The 13915-nt window shown below is 38.4% G+C and overlaps 1 protein-coding gene across 5 annotated transcripts in view; it reads left to right on the top strand.

The window, feature by feature from the left end:
• The window catches only part of LOC145491765 (dedicator of cytokinesis protein 11-like), a 65245-nt gene extending 54939 nt beyond the window's left edge, over window positions 1-10306 (top strand). For all 5 annotated transcript variants that reach the window (XM_081471019.1, XM_081471021.1, XM_081471022.1 and 2 more), the window contains 13 exons: window positions 1586-1723; window positions 2216-2273; window positions 2775-2887; window positions 2985-3107; window positions 3405-3518; window positions 3723-3866; window positions 4045-4086; window positions 4505-4673; window positions 4905-4981; window positions 6316-6429; window positions 6953-7053; window positions 7355-7493; window positions 8421-10306. In XM_081471019.1, coding sequence (XP_081327145.1) covers window positions 1586-1723; window positions 2216-2273; window positions 2775-2887; window positions 2985-3107; window positions 3405-3518; window positions 3723-3866; window positions 4045-4086; window positions 4505-4673; window positions 4905-4981; window positions 6316-6429; window positions 6953-7053; window positions 7355-7493; window positions 8421-8471 — 1383 coding nt within the window. In that variant the 3' untranslated portion in view covers window positions 8472-10306. The remainder of the gene's footprint in view (window positions 1-1585; window positions 1724-2215; window positions 2274-2774; window positions 2888-2984; window positions 3108-3404; window positions 3519-3722; window positions 3867-4044; window positions 4087-4504; window positions 4674-4904; window positions 4982-6315; window positions 6430-6952; window positions 7054-7354; window positions 7494-8420) is intronic.
• The last annotated feature ends 3609 nt before the right edge of the window (window positions 10307-13915 follow it).

Below are 13915 nucleotides of genomic sequence, written 5' to 3'. Positions count from 1 at the left end.
TTGTCTACTTCTCGTGCACAATCAGTTCATGATTTTTAATTTTTAAAAACGATTTTAATGTTTTTTATTTTGTTATCATTTTTTTTTTCTTGTCCCTGCCAGGGCTTCGATGTACTAAGGGAAAGTAGATTAGGTGCATTTTTTTAAAACTTCTAAGCATTAGATGATTTACTTGTTAAATTTGTATTAACGTAGTGATCAAATGGAAAAATTCATGTCATTACCGAGTTTACTTTACTCCTTTATCTGACATTTACCCTAACGGGCAAACATGTCGGAATGATCGTGTCTTAGAATTCGTTTCAGACACGCTAAGGGGGTCTTTAACGATTTTGCTCGGAGCAAAATTGCCGCAAATTAAACTTTTAATATGTTTCTGAAGAGAAGTTCAGGCCATTAACAGGCCGCAACAAATTCTGGAGATAATGAGGTGGACTTTTTATCAGTCGAAAGAACCCAGCGATTCGCAGTGATTTATCTGAAGAAATCATTTTTCGAAGCGACTGGAAATGAAAGATTGCTTGCGATTCTGTTGGATACAAAGTCATACGTGACAGAACCGTGTTTAAAACTGAGTGAACTTGGTTGAAGAGATAACAGTCTTTTGAAAAACCTAACAACGTTTCTGCAGAGATCAGATTTTGTCGTCGTTCCTCCGAGCAAAGAACACGGAAAACTTGTGCACTGCTTTCATATCCAAGAGCATCGTCTAATCGTCCGTTTAGAGGTAAAAACAATGTCCCTACGAGCATTGGCCTACGAAGAGGTTAGTCATGAGCCATGTTGCAAAACTGGAAAATTGCGAGTGAAAAAAAGAGTCAGACTGCATGTAATCGAAGAATTTGCCGCCCAGCAGTTGGTTGTTCTTCCGATACTAACTTCTCCTTCGCCTCTGAGTCCAGAAAACTTACGCCAAACTTTCTTTATGGTATGTTCTTCAGTGCAATGTTGTTTCATAAAAAGTGTCTCTTTAGTTCTTATGCTTGCTTGTTTTCCGCTTTTTGTGGGTATTTTTGGTTTTAATATTTTATTTATTTATATATATATATATATATATATTTTTTTTTTTTTCGCTTAGTGTTCTAGAGAAATAACATTTCGATTCATTTTTCATGATTCGTACGCTTGAGTTTGAGTTGTTATGCTAAAGAGTAGACCATCTAATCGCTGTCAATATTTCAAGATCGGCTTGTTTTAGCTGTTATCAGCTTATCTGCTTCTACTTTTCTTACATGAATTTCCTGCAGAAATGCGATAACAACTGTATATAATTATTTATTTTTATACCACATGAAGTTGTTAAGCTGAATGCGCCTAGCATTCTGCCTCTATTACAAAATTTTCGAGAACTTCTCTCAAATGTGTGTTCTGGGAAGAGTATTGCGCACGCGATTTATTGCCAGCTAGTTCTAACGTGATAGCAAATGAGTAATAGCATGTAATAGCAGGGAGTTTTCATCAATGTGTCCTAGAGAAAATGGATTTCGGGGGCTTTAAAGGTCCTTAAAAAAGGTGTTTAAATGTTTTGGTTCAAAAACAGCGCACAAACCCTGATTGTAATTTTAAGTCGCCTTGTGTTTTGCAGGAACATGATGACATTCCAGAGGTTTTAGTAGACCTTCAATACAGTCTGGCCAAGTCCTACTCGAGCACACCAGAACTGAGAGAGACCTGGTTAGAGCACATGGCTGCCGTGCACGAGAGTCAGGAAAATTACTCTGAGGTGCGTGTTACGTGCGCGGAAACGCTGCTTGCGTGTGTGCAGGTTTGCGTGATCCACACGCCGCCTGAGATAACGAAACTCGCTATCTCACGTGCGCCTCCTGAACTTCAACGAAATTAGATGGAAGAAACCATTAGCGGCACGTACTAAGTGAATTTGACCTGAGGCTCAAATATCGTTAGGTGATTCCTAAAGCAGGCTATAAACGAGTGTTTGTAGTTTTTGTTTTTGAGTGTTTGGCCTTCACGCAAAGGATTTTATGCATCCTCCTGATTACTTAAAAAAAAAGTATACAAGATGCGTGGTTATTCTCTTCTCCAGTCTGCTTTATCTAGTGTTTGTAGTATTGGATTGCGTGACCTTGCGAAATGTTTGAGTATATCTGTCACGCACGGTTGTTGTTGTCACCTCAACATTTGCATGCCCGTTTACATGTTTCCTTGTGAAAAAGGTTTGGACAGTCACATCTTAATGTGTTTTACTTTTTTCCAGACTGCTCATTGTTACATTCACGCGGCAGCTTTGGTCGCGGAATATTTAAAAAGACAGGGTAAGTTTTTGACCCTTAAAAAAAATTATTCATATGTCTGATTTTTGCCTCATTTGCGTTTAGCTTCTTAATTATAGAATTTAAGAGGTAATACCTTATGACAACACAATTTATTCTAAACAGGCGTAAACGTAAGCATAGCAGAACGTATAAAATATTTACAGACAGCTACTTGCCTTTTTGCAAGCTTCTGGTTGAGGCCCAAATAGCACCAGTAGTGGAACTAGCACTCTTGTTTAAATTTTCGACGAATAAGAGAAGATTTGTGGTTGGAAATGATAGGAGTAGCTGGAGGACTACGCAGGGTCGACTGAAGAACTTTCGTGCAATCGATCAGTTTACCGATTGGGCCTTACTGCCGAGTAAGCTCAAGAGATTCATGCCAAAAACGATTTTTAAACACAAGCTGAAAGAGTTTTTACTAATTATTTTTCGCGTTAGTTAGTAGTATTTTTAAATTGTCGAAGTTTCAACGTCGTGTGCCTTTTTTGGATATTTCAGGCGTTTATCACGAAGGTTGCGCGGCGTTTGCTAGTGTTTCGCCGAATGTTGTGGCGGACGAAAGCGTAATGAAGACTGATGAGGGAATGACTATGGAGCAGCGATACACAGTGGTACGTTTGACTTGTTTTGTATGAGTTACATTTTAGAGATCTTAAATGCCATTCTTGTGTAGTTTATCTTTGTCTACTTTTCTCTTTCTCTGATTAGCGGCACTTGGTAGATTTGCTGGAGCATTGTGCGAAGTTTCTTGAGCGTGCTGAGCGATATGAAGTGATGGGTGAGGTGTTCAAACTGGCAATTCCCATCTACGAACAGGAGAGAGATTTTCGGGTGAGTGAATGTGTGTTTTACTATGGGGAATGGTCAACCAAATTAATAGAACTAGACATCGTGCAAAAGGTCTCTGTGGTAGAGCTGAGTTTACTTTGTACCATCAAAACACGTGCTAGCTACCAACTGTCGTCTCAGTCGGTCAGCAGTTGCAGGCATTTAGCGATACACTGAAAAGACCAAGTCCGAAATCTTTGCATTGCTAAAATTGTAGGAGCTTAGCGCTGATTTCCATCAAAAGTAGGACTCGTACAATATCCTTTGTTGATACACATCATTTTTTTTTTTCCATTTCAGCGTCTCTCCAATGCCTACGAGAGCTTGGCCAAAGCATACAAGAAGGTTGTAGATGTGATGGGAACTGGAAAAAGACTTCTTGGAAAATACTTCCGGGTTGCTTTCTTTGGACAGGTAACTGGCCCATTGAAGCGCTTCTTAAATCGTTTTTATTTTCTAAGACTCTGTGTCTTTGAACCTTTAATAACAATACAACTTGAATTAATTTGCTGTCATTACCGGGATGTCAGCCATTTCCTTTTGTCCTTTTGTACACGAACTTTTTGTAAACCTTTGTTTTTCTTTTTTTCTATTTTTTTTTTTCTTTTTTTTTTTAAGATGTTCAGCGACGATGATGGAAAGGAGTTCATTTACAAAGAACCAAAGATCACTGGCCTAGCGGAAATTTCGCACAGACTAGAAGCAATGTACTCCAGAAAACATGGCAAAGATAGTGTCAAACTCATCATGGAGTCTGCCAAGGTGGCTCTCGCACTTTTGATTATTTTATTGACATTGTTTCCTTGCCTTTCTTTATCTTGTTTGCAAGCGTTACGTTTAATATTTTGATGATGGCATGTAATCGTGCACCAAAATGCATGGCCTCGTACATGAAGTCATTTGTGACGAGTCTTATGGCATATTTTTGTTGTCTTCCAAGGTACACGCAGAAACATTGGATTCAAAGATCGGTCACATTCAGGTATGATTTGCACACAAGAATTTCATATGTAGACGTTCTTTTTGCATTCGTGATCATCTAGTTGTTCCTTGGATGTCCCAGAGAGATAAGCACTTTATTTATCCTCTTAAGATCAGCATACTATCAAACATACAGACAGGAAATCTTCATCTCGGACATGTTCTTCTGGTTGAAAGTTTAAAGTTATACTAAAGGACTAAAGGAAAACTTGTATTTCAATGTCAATTCTGAATAAGTTAGTGATTAAAGTTAAAGTGGTTTTTCTTGTTGTTGTTGTTGTTGTTGTTGTTGTTTTCAAAAAAGTGAAGTAACCACAAACCATGTCAACGTGCCCGGTAGAAAATCAACTTTAAATTACCACGTTGCCCAAGGTAAAATATATTTGATATATTCACATCTATTTTGTTATCGTCTGCAGATAACTTATGTCCAGCCTTATTTTGACGACGAGGAGCTTGAAGTCAGACCGACCTTGTTTGAACGAAACAACAACATCAGACGATTTATCTACGAAACGCCGTTTACGGTCAGCGGTAAAGCGCATGGAAGCCTCACGGAACAGTGCAAGAGAAAGACAATCTTAACAAGTAAGTTGATAAAATTGTTCTATTACAACAGCGACAAAATGGTTTCTATTTTTTCTTTGATAAATAATTATTGTCAGCGCTCGGAAAGTCGTCTTTGTAATGCCAAATGGGGTTTAGTAAAGGTTATAAGCTCAGTCTTTCCATTTATTCGCGCAGACACACCGCAACGGTTCCTTTAGATACTATCTCCGTTAATGCTCATCTTGTTTTTGTTGGCATTCAATTTTTTAGCGTCGAATACCTTTCCTTATGTAAAGAAGCGAATCCTTGTTGTGCAAGAGGAGCAGTATGAGCTAACGCCAGTTGAGGTGAGGCAATAAATTGCTTGGTGCGACAAACCTGGTCCTGCATGTATCTATCGTCTATCATATCGAATAGAGCGTTTTTCAGTTGAGTGTCGTAAAACCAAAACCAATTAAAAGTAATTATTTACCAATTAGACTACTCAGCCAATCTCAAACCGTAGTAAAAACAAAACCAAAACCAAAGTAATTGCCTGATTACTTTCGACGTTCTGTTGAAAACCGCTCTAAACCGGTTACCACAGGTTCATTATTGGTGTTATATTTTTCACTTCGATACGTTCGGAACACTCGACAACATTCGCTGTAAACTATTGTAGATAAAATAACAATAAAATAATAATAATGATTATAATAAGTAGTGTAAGTCAGCTTTGAGAGTATTTGGCACTGACGCATACAACCTGAGACAATCAGATTTTTCTACTCCTAGATACAACACTGTTACTTATGGGAAGCACTCTCTGCGTTATGTAGGACCCAAATTATGGGGCAAACAGTCTATGGCTGACAGATCAGCCAAGACACTGCAGGCGTTTACAAACTATATTCGCAAAAGGGATATAACTCGCTTTATGGACACCGGCTGTAAGGGCTGCATCCTATGCTGCGCATAATGCCCTTCAAATGATTAATTTTTTATTGTATCAATATTAGTGTTAGTATAGTTTTTTGGCAGTGTCCCCTAATTAGTGTGGTGTATTATTTCCAGGCTATAAGGTTTTTGACACTTTAATAAAGTTCTCACTCACACACTCACTGACTCACTGACTCACTGACTCACTCCCTCACTCACTCACTCGCTCGCTCGCTCGCTCGCTCGCTCGCTCACTGACTCACTGACTCACTGACTCACTGACTCACTGACTCACTGACTCACTGACTCACTGACTCACTGACTCACTGACTCACTCACTGACTCACTCACTGACTCACTCACTCACTGACTCACTGACTCACTCACACTCACTCACTCACTCACTCACTCACTCACTCACTCACTCACTCACTGACTCACTCACTCTCACTCACTCACTCACTCACTCACTCACTCACTCACTCACTCACTCACTCACTCACTCACTCACTCACTCACTCACTCACTCACTCACTCACTCACACTAACCGAGGATACTAAATAAAGAATAAAAAACGCAAATGTAATTACAACACTTGTGGAAAGCTTTACACTTTGGACGCGAGACTACTGAGAACAAATCCAGGTAGTGACAGCATGGAGGGTTTTGAACCAGGGACCTCCAGATTTCTAAGTCTTGCACCCTGTAAAACCTCTCGGCCACCCCGCCTCTCGTAGTTATCTTGTTGTTTGTTAATTTCAGGTGGCTTTCGACGAGATGCAAAATAAGGTCAAAGAGCTAAACAACGTGATTACTCAAAATCCCCCAGACATGAAGAAACTTCAGCTTGTCTTACAAGGCAGTGTCAGTGTGCAGGTATGGAACGCAAGGAATAACGTTGGAAACATGGGATGTAATATATCAAACACGAGAGGCAGTGTTTCATCGAGGTATTCAAACATCGAGAAGAGAGTTGAAAATACGACGCACAGCGGAATATTTTTGACGAAATTCGAAGAGTTTGGATAGCCGATGAAACACTGCCTCGAGTGTTTGATATATCTTATCAATCGAAACAAAAACTAAGGAGTACACGGAGAAGTAAAAACGTCAAGCTCTATGCTAAATAAGACCGGGTATCCAAACCTCCTTCACTGTTGTGATTTTCTTTGTTTCAACTTGATAATTTATTAATTAGCTGGAGAAGAAGAGAGAAATTTGACGAAAGTGCGCTGAGTCGAAATGTGCACATTAGCGTTTGTGATCAAAAGACAGAAGGAGTTAAGTTCTTTTTATATCTTTGTTAATAGTCGTCGATATTCGTTCTCGTTGAATCAAGTTTTTAAATGTCACGTTACTTAAGTACCAGCAAGTGTTTTTTGATTGCATTACTTCACAGGTAAATGCTGGCCCTCTAGCATACGCTCAATCATTCCTTGACAAGTCTGTGTTGACATCACATCCTCACAAACACATCGAAAAGCTTCAACAAGTTTACAGGTATGTTCAATTGAAAGAAAAAAATAAAGTCAGTTAAACACGAATCAGAGAAAATTCCTAACTTATTTTCATATTTCTTATTCATTTGTTTGTTTGTTGGTTTCCTTCTCTTTTTCACTTTCTTGTTAGTTATGCCTCGTAGTGCTTTTAAAACAATTGGAGATCCCTAAATTTGTATTCGATATTTCTTTGATTTTAACCCACTTTAAGTCTACAGGTACTTGTTTTCCCGTTGTTTTTTGTTTGTTTGTTTGTTTGTTTGTTTTTACGACCTTAAATCTTTTTTTCCCTAATGTTTCAGAGAATTTCTTGCGTGTTGCGGTAAAGCTTTGGACATAAACGATCAGTTAATTAAGGAAGATCAAAGAATGTACCAGGAAGACATGAAAGAAAAATACGCCCACCTCAGGACACAACTTGCCAAGTACATTGGAGACGAGGTGTGTTGTCAAATTACTATGAAGCAATGAGAGCGGTTTTCTTTTGAATGTTGAAAAGTAATTGGTTATGCATCAACTACGCTACACGATTGGCCCAAAAACTTCGCGCCACTTTTTCATCCAATCAAAAGTTAAACCAAAACCCATCGTGACTTGCTCACGTGCATTTTCCCGCGCTTTTCGTCAGTAGGAAGTAATTACTTCGAGTTTTGATTGGTTCACTGTATTGCCTGTCCTGAGTCCTTTGTGATTGGCTAGAGTAATTACACTGGTTTTGGTTTTTCTACACAGTTGAAAACCGCTATATCAATCACTTCTTCAATCAATCACTAGGAATATATCTTAAGTCTCACAGACTAGCTACGATACTTACTTACTACAGTTTATAAGGTAGTTATTAAGTAGAAGTGTCGACATCCATCTGCAATTTACTAAGACTAAGAGAAAGTCATTACAATGTACGAGGAGTTGCAATTTTGACATTTCCGAAAGTAATTACAAGCAAGTACGGATTAAAATCGACAAGATATCAAGGGGCCAAGCTATGGAACGCACTACCAAACGGATACAGGGAAGTGAGTAACTATAAATTGTTCAAGAAAAGTATACTTAAGGTAGACCTGGCGAGCCGCTGCACCTAGAAGTTCGGCCCATATCGATATGTTTTATAATTTATCTTTGTTGAATTATTAGTATGTATGTATTTTCATATTTTAACGATTTTAACGGTGATAATACATTTTAAATATTATTCATTGTGATTTATTTTATTTCTTATTTATGTCGTGACTAGACCTGTGAAGTAGCTCTCTATGTCTTAGTCACTTTAATAAAGTCTTCCTTACTTAAAGTTTTAGTTACATAATACGTTGTTCACGTCAAGCAAGGTCTGAAATGTTGAGCAATTCCCATTTTCTTTGTTGTCAGGTTATCACCACAGTAACATCTTCAAGCAGTCTGTCGTCACTTGGCGTTTAAACCAGTCAGAATGAGAATACCAGGTCACATGGAAGCATATTCCGTGGATTTCAGAACTGAACAAGACGCACTTCGCTTCGTCTTCAGTGTTCACGAGAGACGTCCTAGTACATATTTTCGTCCCAAACACTCCCGCACCCATTGTTCTTTATTTGATCTTTCCATACCCAGCAGCGATTTTAACTTCAGAATTTTACGGGAAAGTCAATTTGCTGACCGAAAGTTAATTTCTCCCAAGGCTTATTAGAAAGACAGTTATGGAAACAAAGTGCATTGAAGGAGAATTCAAATGCTAGCGTTGGGTGTTAAAAAAATAAATCTTCCCCTCGGATATTAGTTAACAGTAATCAGCCGAAAATTGGACACTACAGTGCGATTATGTTACTGTGAAGTCTTGCTACTTGCTGCAGCACCTGGGAATTCAAGCATGTCCATCTGTAATAGAGTCACAAGAAGTGTAGAAGAGACGAGACAAGAAGGAATGTTGCCGTCAAAATTATACCATTAATTTAATCAATATTTACGCTGCTAAGCTACAGACATAGCTTTTGCATCTGTTTTGCTGTATGGAAAGTAGCGTTGTTTTATATTCGGTAAAAGCTCCAGGCGAGTTTGTCCGTTATTGCTAAGTTGTATAGCTGATAAATCTTTGCTCAGTGTCTCGTTTAGGGGCTCGTCTTAAATTAGTTCATGAACAAGGGTCATTTTAGAATTGAGAATTGATATAGCAAAAAATTAGTAGTATGACATCATGGGTGACAAATAACTCCTTAATTTTTTCCGCGAAATGTCTGCGTTAATTTATGATTTCACATTTGAAACTACAGACTTGCTATGGTGCCACGATCGTTAACGTAATTTGTCACCCATGATTACCTCTATTTACTATGGTATAATATATTTTCTGTCTTAGACCATTCATGTTTTTGAATGCCTTCCCCTTTTACATAACTTTTTTTTTCCTTGTTGGTTGTTTGTTTGTGTGGTTACTTCACGTTTGCTTTACGTGTTTTGTTTTGTGTGTTTTCGGTTTGTCCGTACTTTACTTTTGTATCCCACAATATTGACATCGGCTCGCGTCCGTTAGCAAATGAGGTATTCCACACGTTTACCCTTTGGGTACCTATTTTTCCTTTTTGAGTGCGGGAGAAGGGGTTCGGAGGAGAAGGGGGAAGCTAGAAATTGAGTTGTGAACTTTACAATAGACCATATTCGTATTCTTTGTATTGGATTGGAAGTAGCTTGCAGTAGAGGCTCATGTGGGGGAATATCATTTAGAAGAAATTAATGTCCTTTGCATTTGAACAGACTCCCCGCATTAGCCTCGGTTGCAAGCTAGTTCCAGTCCAATACCGAGAATACGATTATCACCACTAAAGCACATAACTCACTAAAAACAGAAAATTGATCTTACTAAAAAAGAGTACGATCAATAATAAGGAGCATCATTTAGTTTTTATAAGAATTTGAATTAAATTAATAGAGATTTGTAAATGAAATAAATGTTAATAGAATAGAAGAAAGTTGCTGTAGGATGTAAACAGGTAGTTACTGGTAGTACGATATTTAGTTATCGCTTTCTTTTTCAGTCTTAATATACTAGTTAGTCCCTCTCTTTTTAACCGTTTGCTGAACTTATGCCTTTTATCTATCACATAAAAATGTGTTGGTCAACAGTTCTCAGGGATAAAAAGTGCACTTGCAACTGTCTGTGTTTAAACAAGTTGTAAATTGTTTAATGTTGGGCAACACGTGGATTCCAGTTGAGAATGCCTCGAACAATCCGAAGCATTCCTCGCTTTAAAGGCCAGTACGCAACAATGTTAAGACAATAACTGAAAAAATACTTCACAGTATCCCAACTCCCACAATTCTCCTTAATTTTTGATTAGTATATTTCGATATTTGTTGTGAGAGTTTTCTAGTGCATCAAGGCAACATGCCAATCCTTTGAGATCTTCACGCCAAGGAGAAAAGGAATGAAGAGTACTAGGGAACGAATGAGAGTGCAGCAGTAACGTACTAATTAGCCGTAGAATTGTCAGAGCCTTGCTCATTGTATGCACGTCCTACGGTGAACTGAGAGTTTCTAATGAAAAGTTCTTAAAGAATTAAACTTGGAAGTTGGAAACTAACAGCTCTTTTATATAAATATATGTCTGACTCTCGCCTTTTGTCTGTAATTTTGAAAAATTAATCTTTGAAATCCTCTTTCCGCAAAAAGAGAATAATATAAATGAAACAAAGAAATATATGGTAGCAATGTGCATGACTCGGATATATTATAATTCGGTAAAGTTGGCAGAAGCCGAGTAACGCAGAATTGCTTGTAATATATCCAAGGAAATTCATTAACCAACAGTTATCTTTTTCCCCACTGTATGTTATATTCTGTAACATAAAGAATAGTTTGTAAAGCGCTGCTGGATTCTGAAGAAGCGCGCTATGTAAGACTAAATTTATTATTAATTTATATGATTATTTTTCTTCAAATCCCTCATTTCCCTATCAAACGGACGTTTTTACTGAATTTGGTAGCTCACAACCGAAAGCCACATCGGAAAATGCTGACAAAAAGTTGAGAGAAGGTTATTTGTTATACCTCCCAACTCAAATACGCGTTCCGATTGGAGGAGAACGCGTCACGTGTCGTGGGTCAAAACTCACTAACTCCCTAGGGAAACAACAACTTTCGACCTCAATGTTCCCCTCGGCTTCGCCTCGAGGAACATTGAGGGTCTCGGGGAAACAAAACTCACTTTTTCCCTTTGGGCCAGCCATTAAGTGCTTAGTATATCTCGGGGCGATTACTGTGCCGGTTGTTTTTTCTTTTCTTTCAAATGTGTATTCCCAAAATAACTATCAGGGTCGGATGAAAACAAAGGGAAAGTTATCCGTGCTGTCGCACGCTTGCGTGTCTCGTTTGATTGACACTCGTACTTCAGATTGTATAAACGGAACAGGAAAAAAATTCGTCCTGCAAATTTTACGCGTTAGAATTTTACGTGATAGAAGTACTTCGAGCGGGACGTGCAGAGACTAAGGTAATTTGTTTGATTAATTTGTATTCGAGTATGCATGACACAAAAACCAAACATGGTGGAATTGGTTGTACGTTCCCAATTGTCCGCTCAAAAATACAGCGCGTGGTTCTTGGATAAACACACACGAGACACCGGCTGGACATTTCATATCTTCGACTCTCTTAGATCGGTTTTCCACTATTGTGCATGAGTGCATGTTGAAAACAATTATTAAGGCGAGAAAATGTCATTTTTACTGTCAGGACTTTCTGTGACAGCAGTTAGGAGCCAACCTTCACCAGAAAAGAAAGCAGGGCAGTACGTTAATTACTCAGATTCGAAAGGGAACTGATCAAGTTAGAAGAGGGATTTTAGAGCACACCCGCGCCAGGTAAGCTAAATTCCAAGCGACGTCATTTTGTTATATTTCTGTCACAGAAATTCACGGTGAGTTAATTACATGTGAATTACAAAAAACGAAAAATGAAATTTTAATATTTTGCTTGTGGAATATTGAAAATTTAATATTCGCATGTCAAATTCTGATACCAAATTTTCACTGAATATTCTTCATGCAGAATTTCAATATTCTGGATGCCCAATCATAACTTTCAGAAGTTGGTAACTCACCTCAAATAAATGACCCGTAACACTCACGCTATTGATGTTTACGGAATCCGGAAATTTCGGGTGGAATGTAAATGGAAACATTAATTTTGCCTCCCCGAACGAAAATTTTCTCGAGATGACGGGATTTCTTGGAAGGTAGACCAAAATTCCTAAACGGAATTTCCGAATGGAAAGTGTGCGTTCGTTCCATTTGCTAGTTTTTACTAGTTCCAGGCCTTTTGGCTTGATCATCTTTGATCTTATCTTCCGGGAAAAAGTCGTGGGAATGAAACGAGCGCATCCCCGTGCAAGTTTCCGTTCGGAATTTGACGCGTCCTATTTACTTCAACTGTCGATCAGCCGGTTTTTCCGAGTAAATGGTAAACAACTGACAGATGTGTTACGCCCTTTCTGATGGTTGTAAATGTGACGTTCGACCCCACAACAAGCTGACCACAAGTACTGATCAAGCTTACTGACAAAAGAAGAAATGTTGATCGGGAAAATACTTGCGTGTCAAAGCGACAAACATTGCTACCGGAACCCCGTGTTTACACAGCATCTGTAGATAAAATTCTAAATAAGGCACTTTTGAAGTTTGAACTGTCAAATGTTTAATTTTGAATATAATTCAAGGTATTCCTAAGTAAATATCGGCAATTGTAAAATATTGAATTTTCAAGATTGGGCCTGCCAAACTTTTGTTAACTGTATATATTGAGTTTCCAAGACGTAGGATTTGACAAATGAATATTGAAGGTTTGACAACTCACAAGCTATAGCTTGCTGATCAACGCGATGACGACACGTTAGTAACTCGTTACATACGGTTGGCTGTGAATTGCTCTTAATGGATACGACACATTCTTTTTTTGTTCTCAATCAAATCTCTGACACAATCTACTTTTTTGTCTCAACATTTTGTTAACGAGGAACAGTTTGAAAATGGTGATAAGGCCTCTATTCAAAGCCTTGTCAGTGCTAGTGTGCAGCTCCGGTGTCGGTTACACGAGGTGGGGATTCACCTTAGGAGCCAGCCGTTTAATTCACGATAACTACCTTGTTTATTTCAACGTTCTAATGCAAATCGGGGACATGATTTATGAGGAGGGGAGGAGAGAGAGAGTGGGAGGCTATGCTATGCTATTTAGAGCTGTTAAAGTTCATTTTCAAATTATAGTCCACAATGAAATTGATTCACAATAACAAAAAAATAATATGAACATTTAAAACATTAATTCCAATCGGAACCCAGTTTTTGGGTTGTGACGCCACCGGATGGCATTAACGGCTCGGTTTTTACGCCATTGGCATTCGCCTTTGTCCAAAAAACGCGCGTAAGAGTTAAGAGTCAGCAAGTTTGGTGCGGACGGATATTTGCTTTCTCTGTTCAAGAGTTAATTAGACTCCCCGAAATAATTATGCAGAACTCATTAAATCGTACTTCGGAGAGTCTTGTATTCATGTTGCTTCTAGTCCATTAGGTGTATTATTTGGCATACTGCTGAGTATCTACTCTGTTTTAATTCCACCATTGTTCCTTTATTATTTTAGTTCCCTGGTAGATTACCGTACATGATGTAGATCTTTAAAAGCATTAACATGACTCACTGTAAAAGTGTGGCACTGGTGCAGAAGATAGAGAGAGATCCCATCGCCAATTTGAAAAAAGCGCCTCCGGTCTTAAACCCTATGTAGCTTTTATTTTTGCATGTTACGCAACTCACGTACAGCTCTATAAAAATAGACATTGCTACCCTGAATGGAGGGAGGAATCTTTAGGCCTTAAAAAACTTGAAAATATGTTTTGTT

This window comes from Orbicella franksi, chromosome 7 (genome assembly GCF_964199315.1).
Source record: "Orbicella franksi chromosome 7, jaOrbFran1.1, whole genome shotgun sequence".
NCBI lineage: Eukaryota > Metazoa > Cnidaria > Anthozoa > Scleractinia > Merulinidae > Orbicella > Orbicella franksi.
Note: the sequence above shows the minus strand (reverse complement) of the source record. Positions and strands in the feature narration are given on the sequence as shown.